The sequence below is a fragment of the Augochlora pura genome, chromosome 4 (genome assembly GCF_028453695.1).
Source record: "Augochlora pura isolate Apur16 chromosome 4, APUR_v2.2.1, whole genome shotgun sequence".
NCBI classification, from domain to species: Eukaryota; Metazoa; Arthropoda; class Insecta; order Hymenoptera; family Halictidae; genus Augochlora; species Augochlora pura.
In genome coordinates this window covers 15,931,587-15,951,920 of record NC_135775.1, presented here as the reverse complement: position 1 = coordinate 15,951,920, position 20,334 = coordinate 15,931,587, and the positions used below count along the sequence as shown (strand labels likewise).

Below are 20,334 nucleotides of genomic sequence, written 5' to 3'. Positions count from 1 at the left end.
TTACACGTGCTAGTAAACAATAGTAGTCCTCATTTCTAACAATGAAAAAAGTATGACTTGCGCCGTTATTACATTCACCGAAAAACTTCATTTTTGTTCAAAGTTATTTTTTACGTGGATGGGTTAAGTATATTAAAACTACTGTTCTAAAAAATGCAGGAGTATCGAAATAGTAATTAATTATCATAAATCTTAACTGTTCATCTCCGGTTATACGTCTAAATATTTCTGTTATTTATAGTTACGTGTATTGATAATATTATGTATATCCAAACTTGATTAGTAGAAAAGCTGTATCTATTTTCAGACACCGCTATCCACTGTCAGTTCGTAATGAATAACAGATTGACTAGTTTATTCCGGCATTAATTGCAGATTTTGTTAGTGCTCCACTTTTAGACAACATTTCAAAACGCTATTTTGACATTTTATGTACGATACCATGCTAAAATATTACAAATTATTATGGGAACAGTTTCTAATCGATTGCAATGAATCAACTTACTATTATGCGATATAATTTCTCAAGACAAAATTATACTGTTTTAAATAGAGCAGAGCTCGAAACGATTAAAAACGCAGTATAGGGTAAATGTCACAATTTTCTTTTTTTTTGGTTTAAGAACGTATAGAAAAAGAAAAGTTTTCCAAAGCCTTTGGTACGAAGAAAATTATTATTTTGACCATCTTAATTACAATTTGTGCGCATAGTGCTTACGTCGCATTTTAATTTACCGTTGTTTCATGATTTCGTAATTTCTTGACCATAATCATAAAAATAAGGGTAACATTTGTAATTGACAAGCTTATAAATCTACCCAGTTCAGTTAAACTCGATACATGATACTGTCCACGTTCTTGTTAGTCCTTTCTAGGTACAAATTTTATTTTTAGACCTAGCGTCCCATTCATTTTGGCATAAAAATATGATGTATCATCTTCACGTTTTATTTGTGCCATTACACTTATTGGATCGAACTGAGAGATATGCTTTCAATTATGTTTGAAATTGTATATTCCCAAAGAAACTAGTATCAAAATACGATGCCTGGGTCTTCCATCATCAGGGATGTGCTTACAAGTTGCGTAATCGATACACGAAATTTAAAGCGCTCCTTGCAGTCAGTCAAAAAAGTTTCTATACGCTTTATTATTATTGGACTGCGGTTCTTTATGCAAAATAAAAATGATCGAAGACGATTGTAAGAAACAAAAATAAAATAAACATATATTGTTTCTTTTAATAATTTGATCAACTTGAAAATAGTGTATCAATGTCGTTCCATTCTCCTTATGTCTTTATAGTCTTATATTTCAGCTAGTCATTTTTACCGTAAATGCATAAAATCTGCAGTCGAATTATTACGTAATCTGAATTAATGTGCAAAGCGAATTTCAAATAATATTTGCATTCCATTGTAGTACGAAAACGTAATATTAATTTCGTCGAATCTTGGTCGAGAAACTTTTGACATCGTTTATATGTTTCGAATAATAATGACTATAATTAAAAATATAATGGTATAATATGTACTTGGAGTGTTAAGAATGAAAAAAATACCATATGAACACAGGATTTTACATACCTCATTTGTATGTACTTTTTTTTATCAAATTAATTTGTCATTGCAAAAGTGGCAAAATGTAATATATAATTTAAAAGTAAAACACCATGAGGGTCTTTCGGTACGAAGTTGACTCGGAATAAAAATGTACGAGGTCTTTTTCGACTACTTTAATTTAAATGGTGTTAACATTTCAAAATTAAAGGATCGATTTCCGATGCCTGCAATTATAAAACTCACTCGTGCAAAGCTAGCTTTTTTTTCTTGTATGCAACTTATTGAGACATTTTAATAATTTATTGGAAACCGTTTACACTCCGTTCACAGTTTTTGCAGTTTGCAAAAAGTTATATGAAATGCGCACGATCCATAACCATTATTGTTCTCAGCCCTTAACTGGTATAATGATTTTGATTCATTTGATTTATGGGCGCTAAACCTATGGAATCTCGAAGAATTAATGCGATTTATTTAATAAAGCAAACACTTAGAAGTCGTGGTTGATAACATTAATTGCAGATTTTATGCATTTGTTAGAAAACTGAGGAGTAGCGACTTTAAACTTTAGTAAAATAGAAAAAATAGATTTTATTTGTTCTGCTAAAATGATTAGAAAAGGGAAGTAAATGTAAAGTATGTAACAAATGAAGAAAGTTTTCGCACATTTAAACATTTTATGTATTCAATCTCTAATTCATACATTTTCGTGGAAAGGATTAGGTACCAATATGTGAAGTACGAAGTCTTTGTTTGCCCTTTCTTAAGTTGTTTTTCAAGAAGCTGCTTTTGCATTGAGATGTGGATGGTAAAGTGAAAATGGCTCTTTTTCTCGTAACTGTTGTTACGTAGTTAAAAAGCATTTTTCTTGAGACTTGCAACTTCCATAGATTTGAGGGCTGAAGTTTCCCCTTTATAAAGAGCTATAAATTTTCATGCACGATTTTTTGTTGCCTTTTTATTGAACTTTAAATGAAAAGTGTGATGCCGATATTAGAATGACCTTTTGGCACTACCTTTGAAACGTGAAAGATTTCATAATTTCAGTAAATTAGAAGAAATCAACTAATCATTATTACTGTTATTATTATAACCGATAATAATAATTATTATTATGGTTGCATTTCATTGCACACAGAAGTGTCTTTAGTTTAAATTCCGAAATTTCTTTGAATATCTTCTAAACGATTAATTAAATTATCTATAAATATATTTTATTTACTTCTGTAAGTAATTTTAATTTGATAAATAAAATTGTTACTTTTTATATTTTACTTGATAATTATAAGTTATAAAAAACAATATTTCTTAAAACATATGTTTTCGATCAAAGTCAGTAAAACATGGCGAAACATTTATACGTATATATTACTGATTTCTTTTTTAATTAATTAGTATTAACATAATAATACTGATAACTTTACAGTAATGTAGGGTACATAACTGAATTTGTGATCTTTATTATTTGTTCCACAAGGCATAAAATTGTATAATGATTCAAGAGATTTTTGTAAAAGAAAAGCTGTAACTTTCAAAATGGCAAATTCAATCGCGAAAAAAATTTCCAGTAATTCTGTACGTGTTTTAGTTCGTAGGAATTTCAAGAAAGGAGGTGTCAGTTTTTGTGAACACTATCTTATACGACCATCTTAGAAGAAAGTTAACATTGATTTACAAAAGTAAAACCGTGGAACTCCGAAATCAATTTTTTGTCAAAAATACAGCACTTTAAATCTCGATAGTTTTTCGAATAATACAAATTTTGTGTAGAATAGAACGTCCAATCAAATTATTTAAATTGCAATAAAAATCTGTTGTTAAATGCACATTTTTAATTTACAAACACTACTAGTTCACCAAAAAATAAGAAACATTCAATGTCGCATAATTCTTGAATCCATAAATTTTCGCAGAGATTATTTTTAAATAGCTTATAACTAGACCACGGATTTTATGCATTTATAATAAAAATAGGTACGTGAAATGTAAAACAATGAGAGAAATATCTATTTAGCTTGAATTTGGTGCAATCAATGAAGATAATTTTTGTCTAAACTTCGCATTTTCATATATTCGAAGAGATATTTAGACAATTGACAATTGACAATGAACAATTGAGAAAGAATCTACTGACAGCGCATCATTGCAACAAATAATCACGGTGATTGCGCTGTTTAAAATACCGGAACCGTCGGTGCTTGTTGTTGTTGTTGAAAGGACAAAAAGGAACAGTGACGAGTGCCAATAAAGCGTGGTGCCATGGTCAAAAATGAAAGACGGAGACTACCTCGACTGACACGCAATAATCCACGGTATATTAACCGAGTCGCGGTTTAAAATCGTATCCTTTTTCCTACCTCGATAGGCTTTTTTTAGTTCCGGCCGGATAGTGTATCAGCGTAGGACGAAATCTACAGCCACAGTGCACCGCATATGTGCATATTGCATATTTCACTAACAGGACTGTTAGTGATGGTGTGAATAGGGTACATTCGGTGTAGGTGTGCTATGGGGGTTGAGACGCCTGCGCGGGGTGAAATGGATCCTATATAAGGAAGCGGACACGTTCTAAAATGGTATTCGGATTTGTAGAACGACATCGAAAGGATATTGTGGAGTTTTTGCCGAAATGAGCCTGACCAGAAACTACCTCGTGACCTTCCTACTCTACATCTCCATTGTCAACCAGATTCGTCTGCCCTTGGTAAGTTTTGTCACTTGTTTTACTCTGCCGCTACAGTTCTTTTTTTTTATCAGTGATCAAGGATAATAAAGATTTGAAACGCGTTTATCATATAAAGTTGTTCAAGTTTAAATGTAAAAGAATATATTTAAAAAATCATATGGTAAAATAATGTCAATATTTGACCGAAAATTTTGTTTCTTTGCCAGTAGTCATTATTGATGATGGAATTAAAAATTTTATAATACCGAATTGTTTCGCATTCGACCAAAATAATTTTTAGTATGAACAGTTTGAAGAAACGAGATAACAAGAAGGTAGATGGCAATGTTATGATAAGGTATATACCTTGCTGCGTAATAACTTCGTTAGCGTCGTGCGATTGATTATTATAAATACCGAATAAACTTTCTTGAATTGGACATGTATTTACGAAAACGCTAAATACAAGATGTACCTTTTATAATGTATGTTCGTGTATATTCAATTCATATGAAATTGTTGATTTGTTTTGGTGTGTACATTTAGCTCCTGAATTATTGACGTGCATTTTTTAAACACCCTGTATGATATGTGATCGAAATACAATTTAACTTTTCTAGAAGTATTATATTTAAACTAGAATTTCCCTCTCTGATAACTGTGATAAGTAAATGAAGTAAATTATGTTCATCGATAATTGTTATAAGCAATCAAAATAAATTTTCCGTCAACAATAACTATTAGAAATAACCCAACAAGTAATCCAAACTTTCCCTCATCAATAATAATTAGACAACGAAATCAAACTATTGGTCATATACAACTATTTAAATTATTTAAAAAACATTGCAATCATAACGATAATTGTCATGCAATGACCTGTTTCATATTCATTATAACAGTTATGGTCCCGGTTTTCTCACACTGCGAACATTTCATTTCGTAACCGCGCTGCATGATTCGATCTTTACCGTTACTGTACCGTTTATAATGTTAGACCACCTGTAACAGAAAGTTCTAGTGTCATAGCGCGAAACAATAATGTGATACGTTGCGTTATTGTAGTATGGTTTACTTGATAAGAATTATGATATTCATCAAATTATACAAACTCTAAGTTATAGGACACTGTGTTTCTGCGTTTATCGTAATGATACTGTAGTCTCCGTAAATGTTCAATGGTGGAATTCGGTGTCGTATAGAAGTGGAGGTCATAACGTTGGAGTTCGTAATGCTTCTAATAAAATTGTTTGGTACACTGATTTCCAATATATCCGACCGTACCTGTTCGTAGTTCAAATGTATTACTGTCAAACGGATATATAAAAATATAATAATAATGTCGACTTGTCATGGTGCAGAACACGGCATTTGTATCGAACAAGTTTCAGTCCAGCAGTTATAGTTTAATATTATATTATTATAATATTATATTATATATACTGGATGAGTCCTTTAATTTTTTCTTGTTTAACTTTCTTCTAATTTTTCTTGTAAACTACATGTTGCGTGGAGAAATGTTTCAAACGAAAGTTGTTTTGCATAAAGAGGAGCATATACGGCAATAATTCATTTATTGCTATTTTCCTGTTTCATTAAAATGTGAGAGTCATCGTGAATTTCTTTATGGTAATTAAAATGTGCAACATTTAAGCTTGCCGTTTGAGAGTTTATTAAATGCAGAATAAAAAAATGATCGTGTTACAAGGGATCAGAAATTAGTGCTCTTCAAGATAATCCTTAATCGATTTTTAATACGATAAATATTGGAAATATTATACGTTACTATCGGTGCAAGCGTATAGGTGATTAAGCAACGCGAGCGCTACATATACAAGTGTATCATATTTTCAGAGGTAGAGGGAAATAGCAAAAAATCAATTGCTACCGCCTATGTTTTCCTTTATAGCAAATAACTATCGCTCAAAACATGTTTTCATACAACACGTAGTATACATGAAAATTTAAGGTGAAAAGAGTTAAACGATTTAGCCCGTAAGATCAAGGTCTATAATCATTGTATTAGTATATTAATTGCAATTAATTATATATATTTGCAAGTTATTACACACACTTCGATATGTTAAGAGATTCGATACGTTAAACTCGTATAGCAACACTTAAACTCATATTGTGATTAAAGAGATAACAAAAATAATAATAATAATAGTTAATATAATATATAATTTATAATTCTATGTTACATCTCTCTTTATATTAAATTTTTCTATAGCAGTATATATTTTTTTCTAGTTAAAATTATTTATTTGTTAATCATTTAACCATATATGCTATGGCGGTTAACTGCTTGCAGGTTTAAAGAGATTGTAAAAAGGCAATCCCATTTCATAGCTTTACATTCGCAAATTGTCGTTTGTTCGTTTGATAACTAAATCCTTAAACAGTCCTTTGATTTCTAGAACAAAGGAATACATCACTTGATAAAGCGGATTAAAGCTTAACACGAGAAACACATCGAACCGGACATTTCGATAATTAAATTCGTGGTTGAAAAATTGATGGTTTTACTGCGATTCCCGCAGATCGAATTTTTCCTCGCTTGACAAAAACAGATTAATACACATCTAGTCATGTTAACGTTTTATTGGTACCGCTAGCCCAATTTAATTTATTTTAAATATTGACAATTATAATTATTATTATCATTGTAATTATGGAGACGTACTGAATAAAATTAATTATTTAAGACAGCTGACAAGTAATTAATTGTTAAATAAATTAATCACATACTCTCATATAGGCTTTAATTTCTTAAAAGTATTCGTAACTTTCATTTTAAATGTTTATGTTGACTATTTTGTATTCTGCTGCAAACAGCAATCATTTTTATCGATTAAAATTCGACATCGATCAAATAACATTATTACTTTTCTATTACTATAATGGTTGTGAATGTTACGTGCAACAATGATCATTAAGTTACGATTATGTACGACTTGAAGGCAGCACAATCTAGACAGCTAATTTCGATTTAAAAAGATTTAAATAACTGTCTTCTTATTACAGATAATAAATTGTCCTATTGACTACAAATGTTATATAACAAATTATATAGTTACCTGAACAGAAAATTACCCTGCTTTTCTATAATAAAAGAATATTACTCTATTCTCTATGCAGAAATTGAATGGTACAATGAATAATATAATCCTCGACGATCTGTATGAGTCTACACAATGCTCGATAAGCTTTTCAATTCATTCTTTGTAGTCATTTCGTAATTGAGACGGAAACTGTTTTCAAAGTCAGTTATTGACGTTCACGGATACTAAATCTCTTATGTTCGAATGATCTAACAGGTGTTAATGAAACGACATCAATCATTTTATAGCGTTGTCAATGATTTAAATAAAATTATGAAACGCATTTAGTTGACAGTTGTCTTATTCAAGTTAAACTGTCAAGTTAAAATGACAAAAGAAGTAAAATTATGTTTTTGGTTCTGATTACGTAAACTAATCGTTTAGATTACAAGGTAAAATTCGAAAGTGGAATACCGGTATAAAAAATTAAACGTTCGGTAACTATTTAAATCTAACAATATACATATCATATTTTGCTTATTTGTATTATTAAGTAGTAGTAGGAATATAAATGTTCAATTACTCTATAAATAGAAGTTGTATAAAGGAGAAGTAATTTAGTTATTAGAATAGAAATTATAAAGTAAGTGGGAACTCAACATTTATTTATGATTTATTAATTATAATAATAAATATATTTTTAATTGTATTGTTGAAAATTGGAGTTGCCTGATAAAACAACATTTAATTTTTTTCAAAACGTTCTGCACAGAATATGGAAAACGATTTATGATTAATACAAATTGTTAATGAAAAGTCTGCTGTTTTAAAAAGAAATTGAAAAATGATGTTTCCAAAAGTGTTACTGTCGTATTTAAAAAATTCAAATCATCATAATGGGAAATTATAGGAAATATAAATCTTGAGAATTCGGTTCTTGAATATTAATACATATTAATATGGCATTTTTTATGATTATAATGGAACTCACAACGTAATACTTATTTTCGTGTGCTTTTCATAGCATGAAAGTTCACATATTAGCCATAGTTTATTAAAAATTCTTCATTGGTATTCATTTGCAATACATTCTCCCCTGTTATATTTTAATAACAATCAAATATTATTATTATTTATGTCTTCAATAAATCTATTAAATTCAGAACTTTCCATTATTCAATGTTCAGTTTATTTTATAGAGATCGGACAGGAAAACTTCTCCTCACTTCTTCAACCAGTCGGGAGTTTTAGAAGGCGGGTTAGTGATAGTTTGGCATATTCATCGAACGAAGGTTAAATTATGCGATTCGGTTCTATCTTTTGTAAGTAATTATAATAGTAATTGAACTCTATTTAATCAAACGGTGTTTGAAATAATTAGCGATATGTAGAAAATGATGCTTGGAACTTTAAGGGTGGATATTATTCGGTAAATGAACGGAGAATTCCGTTTCTATGTAAATTATCTGTGTTGTTTGTAATTCATCTACGCTATTTGCATTATTGCGATTATTACTTGCATTTCTATTATGGTTTGCTATTTTAGCGGTATTATTACTTTTTGTGCTTTTTTGCCACGTCATTACCTATATTATTATTTTAATTTATTCTTGATATATTATTACTTGTATTGGTGATATTAGTTTTTCTTTTATCACGCCAGTAGATTCCGAAATAAACGGATTAGTTACTTTCGTCGCAATGAAAAATCACGTCTTCTTTCTTTCATTTGATGTATATTATTGCGAAAGTTCTGAATCATTTTGTATCGATTTTTATAAATATAAAAAGGGAAATAGAAATGGAAGCAGCGTGTTGTATATCAGTAAACAAGTATGAAATGAGAATATTTTTAATTGGAATATTCTTAATGCTTTAGTTTAGCAAAATTATCAAAGATGAAATTCGAAATAATCTCTTCGAGATTATAACAGATAAATGCTTGATTTTATAAACTACATAACGTTTATCGATATAGTTATCGTTTACTATAATTTAAGAACCTGAATTTCGCTTTGCTGTTTGTAATACTATTTATGAAACGCTTCTGAACTTTAGATCGCAATTCATTATACTTAATTCGAAAACAAATATTAATATATTAATATGAAATTTACCTAAGTAGAAAATTTAAATAAAGAAATGACTAAATACAAGAAAATATGATACAGATGCTTTCAAAAAGTGATAATTATATAATTATAGTTACATGTCTGTTCTACTCATTTCTTCGATTCAACGCTATTTTTAGAATTATTTTCTACATATTTTAAGATCGATAAAAATAGTGTCAATTTGGGAAATAGCAGATAGTAGTAAATAATAATCTTGTTTTATTGTATACCGAACGAAAAACGTCGATTATGTTAATCTATGTTCTTTTTCAGTAAAGTTATTGGCAAAACCCGTGAAATAACTGTACAAATACAGGCTTCGTTAAGCAACACTTGTTACTTTATTGCATTCTGTTTGCCAACCGAATAGTATTGGTTCAATATGTTACAGTTTCCTGGTATTTCAAAACAAGGAAAAATTTCTGTGATGATACATGCTTGGCACAGAAGCTGCAATCACCGTAATCATTCAAATGTTTATCAGTATAATTGATTGCGATCTCGAGATTCATGTTTACACCGTGAATATGGAGCGATTAACTTTTTCGTCAGCGATACACATATACACTAACCGAATCAAAAGTTCATTTCGATATCTGATTGTGACCAGAATACGTAATAAACTGATTGTTTCGTGAGATGCAGTAAATATTTTCAAATGTTGACGTTTCAACTGTTCCCAGTAAAACAATTCGTATAAATGTCTGTCCAATTTCGAATGGATACACAAATACGATTGATTGAAACCGAGTCGCGTGGAGACATTAGCAAAGCTATTGGCGACTGATGAATGTTTTATTCACCGTTTGAATAATGCAAAACAGATATAATGGGGGTTTCTGCAGTCAAATTTAAATAACAGATGCACATATAAAATGTTTCCGCACACTGTTGTTAAAATCTGTTGTTTAGTTCTGATGTTACTTCCAAAAGGGTATTCTGGTTCTGATTATTTTCACTATTTTTCGAACAATTTTTACGAATTTCTTTTAAAAGGAACATTTAATTTTTTTACACTAATTTTTGGTATATATATTCGCACGTAGGTAAGCTAGATAAAGCAATCTTTTTTAACCTCTTGTTGAAAAGTTATGAGATTTGGACATTTTCTTGTTCTTTTGTTTATCCAACAATTTGTTATTGTAGTTATTATAAATTATTAGAAAGTAAACAATAGTGGAAAGAAATTTAAATAATTTCTAATTTTTGTTCGCAATAATATTGACAATGTTCAGAATTTCTTCCAATTTTGATTTAATATTAACATTACTTTATTAATCTGATATATTATAAATGAAATAACGTCTACACTTATATAGATACAAGTATTAAATAGAAACAGCAATATTTTACTTCTATTCCTTGATAATTGCTCGCACAGAATTGTGCTAAAATAAATTGTCTGTACACGCATGTTTTTTTGAAAATAAATCCTAAGGTAAGGGATTGAAAGTGTTTCACAAAATTTGACTGTTGACAACGTAAGACTAAGTCTAAATACTAATACATATAGTAATTTATTCTATATTTTTTACTCCGTCTGTGATCTGAATCAGAACAATTATTTCCTTTGTGAACAATTCATTCGTAACATTTTTAATCAGTTAAACCGATGACCGATGTCATTATACTGTCAACGAATAACGTTAACCCTCGCAATAAGGACAACATGGCGTTTAATTTGTTCAGTATTCATTCGATGAATACGACGTCGAGTCTTTCTATTGTAGTCAACGTCTGTCCAAAACCTTTATATTGTACTAACCCTAAATCTACGTGGATTAATATAAACTCCTTCACGAGAAAAAGGTACAGACAAAGGTATTTACAAAAGAATTCTATATTATTTTATTTAAAAAGATGTTGCAATTTAATGTTAATTTAAATAGTGTGCGTAACACGATTTTGTTTGAAATTATGGTTTAACGTAATCCTATTATTGCAAAAATTCCATATAAATCTGACTTCCTATCGTGGAAGTAATTATTTACACGAATTATTATTACTAAATTATTATTACTAGTAACTATTATTTACACGAATAATTAATTCCTTTCTTAAATAGCATCGTACTGCAAATAATTCAAAATAGGATCCTATAGAATTATTTTTGAAATAGTTTTAAAATAGATTTGAAATAAATTTCTCACAAAGTAGCATTACAAAAATAGGAACTGTCAAATTACAATTAGTTAAAAGTCAATTGTTGGAAACGGAAGTTGTAAAAAATGGTAGAAATATTTATGAACAGAATGTCGGTATATCATTAAACTTGAAAAGTATGTATACAGTATACTAATAAGCCAATTGCGAATAGAAATACATCTTTAATCCTTGTTATTAGGAACTTATTATCAAGATTCGTATCAGCATTGATTTTATTTTTTTTCATCTTTGAATAATTGTAAATGTATATTCAGTTAAATCGAAAATGATCATGTAACGAAAAGTTTAATCAAGAGAGTGCAGTATTAAAATTTTTTACAAGTTCGTAAATTTCATATGAATTTTCGTCCAATTAATTTTGTTCAGGAATGTTGTTTAAATTTCATTTAAGTTGGACCATACATTTATGAAGCAAAAATTGTATAAATTTACATATAATCTACGTTTATAATTCGAATTGGATACAAGCTATTATCAATGTCTTCAATTTTATTGGAAATTTATATCTGAAAATCGTGGATTTAGCTGATGGCTGCATTGAGAGCTTGGATGTACAGTTATTAATATTTTCATGCATTCCATGAATTATTTATATTCGAATACTATATTTATTAAAGGGGTCAAGATATACCTTTTAACATTTTAATCGAACGATGTTTTTACCAAACGGATTCAAAAATATGTTCTAAACTTTTACTTCAACATTGTTTCTACAAAAAGGTTTCTAAAAGTACCTTTCAAAATTTTAATTAAGTCACTTTTCGCATCTTTTCTCTCACTATATTCTTATAATTATTTACAAAGTAAAATTAATATGATGGTTTGACGATACGTTGTTATAAAAATTGTATAACAATTGTATTATACATATCGTTATGCCAATAGTCATTGTATTATTCATATTGTTTCATAATTTGTAATTTTATTCAACGTATTCTTTTATACTACGTTATGCATATACATATGTATGTTTCACTATCTGTCAATTCCTCTCATAGTATCATCTACCCTTGCATCAATGTTTCTCATTAATATTTCAAGCATTATTTAAAAGATTTATTTTTATCCGAAAATATTTTTAATTAGAAATTTAGTCAAATACAACAGCAATATAACAAATAAACTATTTTTTAAGAAATATAACTGATAGTTACGTATTCAACAAAAGAATTGCTATCAAGGAAGTGTTTTCTTTGGAGAAAATTTAATTAGTCTTGAAGAGTGGCGCTGTTCCATTGAAGCTGCCCGACTGTAGGCTGTGGGTGACAAGTGCCGAAATTCATTTAAATTCCACCATTGTCAACCTTGCTTTGAACATGATATGTGAATCATGAAACTAATATGCCACATGCCGTATCTGTTCATTTAATTTTGCCGTCTAGAATTCTATCCGATACGTATCTTGTTCCATATTTATTTGACACGTATATTGGAATTATTTGGAATACCATAGTCTTACTTATTACTATCAATCGAAAAATAATACTCTTACAAGTTAATTAGTTCCGTTCTCCTTATTCTTAGATATTACAGTAGTGATTCACTTTTCTTAAAGCATTTATAATTAGAAAAGAACATATTTATTTAAATTTGTTAAGGAGTATTGATAGTAATTCAAAATATCCAAGCTGTTGCATAAGTTTAAAGTATTTGGTCCTGAAGTTTATAATATGTACTTTTATATAACTAATATAAATCAATATAAAATTGTTTAGATTATCATTTTTGCAGTCTCTTATTATACCATCAAATTGCAATTTTTGAAAATAATCTTTTAGCCGTTGTCTAATAAAGTAATCACTCTAACATAAAAAAAATACACCGTTTGACCCAATTATTCAGTTAACTTTGACGTCCCCTTCTCAGATCGTGCACGTACTAAATTGTTTAGCGTACCTAAAAGCTTTTAAAAATTGAATAAACGGTAAAAATTGAACGAACAAAGTAAAAATATAAATTGCTAAATTTCTGTGTACGTAGTATAACACGACTGCAGCGTCGAACCTGAAAACAGTAGTAAACAGTAGAATCTGAAGAGTTTATCAAGACGCGAACGCAAGTTTAATCTGCGATGAAGACATTCTTCGTGTCATCGTTGTCCTTTTATCGACAATCAGTAATTTCCGTTTCGTGCGAGGGTAAATGAGAACATGTTTCGCGAATGCCGAATACACCCTTGGAAATGCATATACTTGTCTAACTCTGAAGGACTTTTGCTGTTTAGACTGTTTAGGCTCTATATTTAGAAATAATTGTATCAGAGAAAGTAGAAGACCGATGTACACCGAGCGAGCAAACCAGAACCAGTACCTTCTAAAACGATATAACATTTTTAAAACTAGACTAAATAACGCGAATCGTTTCTAATATTAGAAATGTTAGTTTATTGTACAATGACTGAAATTGTTTTTTTTTATTTGATTATTGTGCAAAAATTGTGATTTTTCTATACAAAGTCGAATTGAATCTTTGATCATTATACTTTTGTGAAATTTTATAAGTATTAATAGATAGAAGAGTTTGTAGTTTTATTTATATATTTTATAGGATTACATAATGAAAAAGAGATAACGACTGAAAAGAAATGCCACTTTGATATGATTAAATTAACATTAGATATAGAAATAAACACGTTCTTGTAAGCGATCGTACTGAAAAATGTTTTATTACAGAAAATATTTTACTTCTTGAATTCCGAGGATATATGAAAACCTTACTGGCGTCTCAAAAATTGGAAAAATTTAGATTACAAAATAGTACTCGTGCTTAATTAAAAATTACGTGCATGATTTATCAATTCAAATTATACATATACATGATACAATTTATACATGAATACAAGGTGTTCAATGGTACATAAATTTCTATTGCACTGGCTTGGTAATGAAATTTCGCGAATATATATCACAATGTAATGAATAATCCTATAAGACGTGTACCCAGAATTTCGCTGACCTCTGAATTCCGCGAAACAAACGATTTATTACCGCTTCGTGGAGAAATCTTTCAGCACGCGTAATCTATCATTTCGAATAAATCACGGTAAATCCGAGAACGTGCATATAAAATGGGAAACTGATTCCCGTCACGCGCGTACAAAGGTTGCCCGTTTGCCTATCCATTTCCAGGGAATGAATGATAATGAAAGGTCACGTCCTTATCGAATTACGTGAAAGCTTATTCGTCGCATTGAACTTGCGCGTCTTTCCGTTTATAGGACGTCCACGCGACCGAACATCCATTTATTATCGAAAACGTATCGAGCCGGTTTAGAACACATCTCGCCCCTGATCTACCATGACTGGTTCCTTTCTTTGAACGTAAGAAACAACTTTTTCCCCAATACAGCTTGACATTTTTCATCGCGTATCCAGGGAAACGTTTTCTGCTTAGATGCCTCGAACGATGCGGAAGTTTGAAACAGGAGGAGATATCTGATTGATATTGCTCGTAACTTCTTCCGGGCCTGAGAAGTTCGCCGTAGCTTATAGAAAAATGTTGGTAATTTCGCAACAGATTTCGAACGGTCATATCTAGTAGACGAATTGATCTGTGTCGAAAACCGATTACTTACTACAAAAGGGACACAATTTGATCTTAATGTTTGGTGTTAACACTTCGATTTTTGAAAACGATTACACATAAACTATTATATTTATAACAATTATATTGTACAAAGCTCTTACTTACATATTCGAAATTATTTAATTACAGTCGTATTCTCGTGCATCAAGGACCGTACTTTCAAACTTTAATTATAAATTATTATTTATAACATGCTTATTAATGTAAAGTAACTGTCAGTATTTAATTTGGTTTCAGTAATATATTTGCTAACAAAACACTTATATTACAATTTAAAAAATTATGGGAATAGCCTTTAGGTACGGAAAAGTTATTTTTGTCTTTATCCAGATATACATATATTTCGTATTTACCTGATAGATGACTGAGTTCCAAATGTCATTTTACATTATATATCTGGGACCGCGTAATAATATATATCAAATATTTTGAAATATTGAACGTGTTACAACCGCCCCCGTGTTACATCTGTCATGGGTCTCTCGTGTTATTATAGATGGACGCTTAGATACCATATGAATCTTGATATTATTTGCAGGAATGGTATTACTGTACACGTGTAAAAGATAATTAATGTTAGGAATATGTTAATTTTATTGTTACTATGAAATTAGTGCCTTCTTGTCCAATGGGGCGATCATTTACATGATAACATCCGCAAATAATTAGAATAATTAGAATAATCTTGAAATAATCAGCTACACGTATATTTCCAGAACATAAAAACTTTGACATTAAATATCTCAGAAGCTATAAATCATATGTTCCCGAACAGGATTAGTTATTAGCTTCAGTATTCGAAGTTTTACCATTGTGCAAATGTTGATCAAAAAGTCAGTTACACCTGAATAACTTTTCTTGTAAAAACTACTGCCGCGAAAGAATCGAGTCACCGTTTCTTTGTCAATCAATGTTTTATAACGACGCGTAGAAAACTATTACGCATTAAGGGGTACTAACCTCTTATTATTGCTAACCTTATCATTACCTTATTATTACTAGAATTATTATCTTTTATAAAATATCCTTTGTGAATTTGAAGTTTTTTTTATTCAGCAATGAACTAAATAAGGGAATAAAAAGATTGAATATTTTACTGGGTAAATGCAAACATAATTACACTCGAAAACAAAAGAAAGCTACAGTAATTAGTTTCAAGAATATAGTTGATGTTACTTGTGAATATAACTCGCTAATATTTCTAAATTGAAATTTATCTTTACTATTTATACGTTATTGCCTTTCTACCTTTTTACACCGTAATCGATATATATTTCTTATATTAGTTCTGTATATCTAATATATTCCTATTCTGTGTTTTACGATTTATAAGTGGTACTGTAAATTCTATCGGAAATGAGAACACGCTCAGGTTGTATTGACAGTTGGCGAATAACGTGAAAGAAATGCACTCATGCTCTACTTCGGGGTCTACGGAAAACGTTGAGTGTCGTTTACTTAAGAATTGCTGGAAGCTTTGTGTTCATACATTTCAAAACGAAGCATGGTGGTACGAAAAAGTGTTTGACCGACTAAATTTTCGACGTTCACAAAACTGTCGACATTTTAACTGCTATGATTTCATAAAAGTGGTTCGCATAGCAATCATTCCGACGCAATTTACAGCTTTAAACGTTTGCGTCACTGGTTTAGTGGATCAGAATACCATGTCGTTGGTTTATTTTTAAGTATGATTAACTTTATATTTATCTAATAAGACGTATTCAATTCGTTTAAGTGAATTCAATGAATTATTTATTTGTTAATAGTAAATATGTAAAAGAGAAAAGTTCTTAAAGTAGCACAAAAATTATTTCTGTCTTGTGATACTGAAATCGCGGAATATTTTGTTAAGTTAATAAAAAGTCTTATAAAAGAAAGTAGAAAGTATTGAAATAATGAAGAGCAATATTTGGTAAAGTAAAACATCCTAAATAAATCGCTGTCGTTTTTGAATTATTATTTAAGAAATTCTTAACTATTGAATATCAATTTTACTAAAAAGGCAGAAAATTGCCGGCATGTAAAGTGTTAAGACGTTTTGGCAAATATTTTTAAACGGCGAACAAAAAGTGCTTGCAAAATCATTTTTTTCGAAAATAACAAACACTTTGTAAAACATTTTCGGAATAATGTGACGTTCAGAAGATATGGAATAGTTTGAACGTTTAAACTTTTTTTATGTCGTGAGTTACGTGTATGCATACATATGTATATGTATGAATGGGCACGTGTCATGTTTTATTCACGAGCGTTTTCGAATTTTTATGAAATTTCATAATATCGTAGAACTTGGTGAACGTAATGAAATTCGGTACGCAATTCTCACATGCGTTTTAAAAATTCCGAGTTATGAATGTCAAAATTTCAAAGTTACTTCTCCTCAAAAAAAGTTACAATTTAAATCGTACTATTTACACGGACACAGCAAATGACTATATGTTATATCTAAAGTTTTGAAGTTGAATTAAAAAATTTTAAAGCCGACGACAATTTATCGAAACTTGGAAATTCCGATAAAAGAGAAGTCGCAACGGCTTGTAATATTTTCTACAACATCTGTGAAATATTCTCCTAATATTCGGTCAATTTCGTGCTGGTATATGCATATTTGCACAGAATTATAATATATCGTCCTGAATAATGTGTTCGTGGGGCGAGCCGTTCCCGCAGTTTGCTGCACTTGTGCAGTGGTTATTCGACTTGTCGTTGGTGCGGAAAAATCAATTGAAGCTAGCAATTGTTAATAATCGTAATAGTGCTACATAGCGTACGGCGAAGTAGTTGGCTAAAAGTAGTTGGTACGTAAGTTGATTCTGTATAAATCACCTTTGGAATCACTGCTATCGGGATATAACGATAATTCTGGAACACTCTGTATGAATGGCTTTGTTTCACAAGCAATACTATTTAATATGAGTACAATACTATGGATACAATTATCTTGATAAACTGAACGTCCACGACCTCTTCTAACTCGTCCACGACCTCTATCGAATGTGCGCGATGTACACGATAACATATGTAGATAAATTAAATTATCTATACATCGTGTTTTTTCAAGTCATAATTATAGCTATAGATCTTTACGCAAAATAAAAATTGTCTGCATTTGTTCCAAGTAACAGAACCTAGTTAAGGATTTCTATCTTTTTTAAATAACTTTAACCTATTGAAAATTGTATATTGATATCATTCGTTTATCTAAACTTTACCACTGTTTTAAATTGTAGCTACTCATTTTTTGTTATAAATACATAGAATTCACAGTCTAACCATCATACATAGTATAATACTAACCGATGAAGGCAAATAACAAAGAAAAATGTTAAAAATGTTAAACAATTTTGGATTCGGTAAAATACTGTGCCAAATCATTCTATCCTCGCGTACGTAGGTTACGACATATTTTCACAGGAACAAAGTCCCAGGCATCGAGCGCAACGGCGATCGATTTAACGTTTGAGTGGCTTCGGAGTGTTAAGCAAATAGTATAAGCTGCAGGATATACATACAAAGAGGCGCACGAGAAAGATGAGTTGTGTGGAAAAGTTTCATAGTTCGAATAAGGATCTAATATGCTGAGTTTACAAGAAACTTACGATGCTCCGACACGTTTTGTCTTCTGTTTCGTCTTAACGGGGTGCTTTATTAGAATCCGCGCGGTCGTTATACGTAATTATGTTTCTTGCGTCGAACAGACAAAATGTTTTGTAGAAATATATTTATCTGGCGAGATAGTTGAAAATTCAATGGCCCTTGATAAATAAGTGAACAAAAACATGTTATAAAATCTCATAAAAGATTGTGACAATGTTCCCGAAGAATTTCGAAACTGTAGAAAATGTTACATGTAACAATATTGCATTTGATAAATAAACCTTCCAAATTAGAATTGTTCGCGTCAATTTTAAGACAACAATTTACGTAGGAATTTAGTATTTTTTTTTAACATTATCACCAAGCTGCAAGTAATTTACCGGTGTTTTAGAGTTCTTTTCATTTTTCTACTGTATGAAGTTACTCATTTTCATTGATATTTTTGCTTTCATCGATATTAAAAATTAAGAAGCATATGATCGCACCCGTCGAATATACAAAATACATATTTTTGCGATTTATCACTGTCTCAGTAGATCATACTTTTTCATATTGTGATTTTTCTATGACCAGAATTTTGGTTCGTTTAGGTTTTGTATAACTAGCGATATAATACTGGATAATGAGCGGAAGCTTGTTATAATCTCTGCACGATAATGTCCATCATATCAAAGTAAATTCCACGAATTTATTCCACGAATATCGCACATAGTGTTCGTGCTTTTTCATTAAACAATTTCACATGCTACCTAATGTCCGTCGTGGACATTATCTCCGCAGAATTTAATTTCTAGAAAATATTATGTCAATCGTTTGTTATAATTGAGCACTTGGAAGGTTATAATTAAGTTTATTACGAAACACCGAGAAAGATAATCTTTATAGAATATTTGAATGATCCGTTTTACGAAAAGGGATTTTTGAATTATTTTTATTAGACTAAGCACTGTGCTATTGTTCTGATTACAGCATGTATACCGAGCTTCATTCGACTAATCCCTTCTCCGCCCTATTGCCGCTCTGGCGTACACCGCAAATCTGCACTAAATTGAAGATTAAATATAGAAACTTAATTACGCTAACACATGCAGTCAATGTGCATCCCACAATCCTTGCTGTCTACATAATATTAATTTGTCAGAAACGTGTTGCACAGTAATATCAGCTTAGAATGAAGAAGTGAATATATGGTGTATAATTTCATTGAAACAGCCTGAGGAACTTATTGTTTATAATAAAGAAAAGTTTTAGTTGGAATGCAGTATTAGGTTAATGGAAAAGTATTATTTATACAGTTTTTACTAACCATTGCGATTATTATTATATGCAACACGTTAGATGTTCAACAAGAAATATACCATCGCTGATTAAATGATCAGTTTTCTATTTTCTATTTCTGCATTATTGAAATTACAAAAATGCTTCTATGAAAAATAATTGGATACATTTTCTTTGAATACAAATCGAAGAAATCTTTTACACAGGTGCATATTCTTGGGTGCTGTAAACCTTCTTGATATAGGGTAAATATTAATATATTGTGGCTGAAAATATTAACTTTATTGTTTTTATAATCTTGCAAATTTTTATTTTCGTTC

The 20,334-nt window shown here is 30.1% G+C and overlaps 1 protein-coding gene across 1 annotated transcript in view; it reads left to right on the top strand.

Moving 5' to 3' along the window:
• The first annotated feature begins 4,161 nt into the window (after positions 1-4,161).
• The window catches only part of Nplp1 (Neuropeptide-like precursor 1), a 43,978-nt gene continuing 27,805 nt past the window's right edge, over positions 4,162-20,334 (top strand). The window contains exon 1 of the mRNA XM_078177898.1: positions 4,162-4,266. Within this exon, the coding sequence (XP_078034024.1) occupies positions 4,192-4,266 (75 nt within the window). The 5' untranslated portion in view covers positions 4,162-4,191. The remainder of the gene's footprint in view (positions 4,267-20,334) is intronic.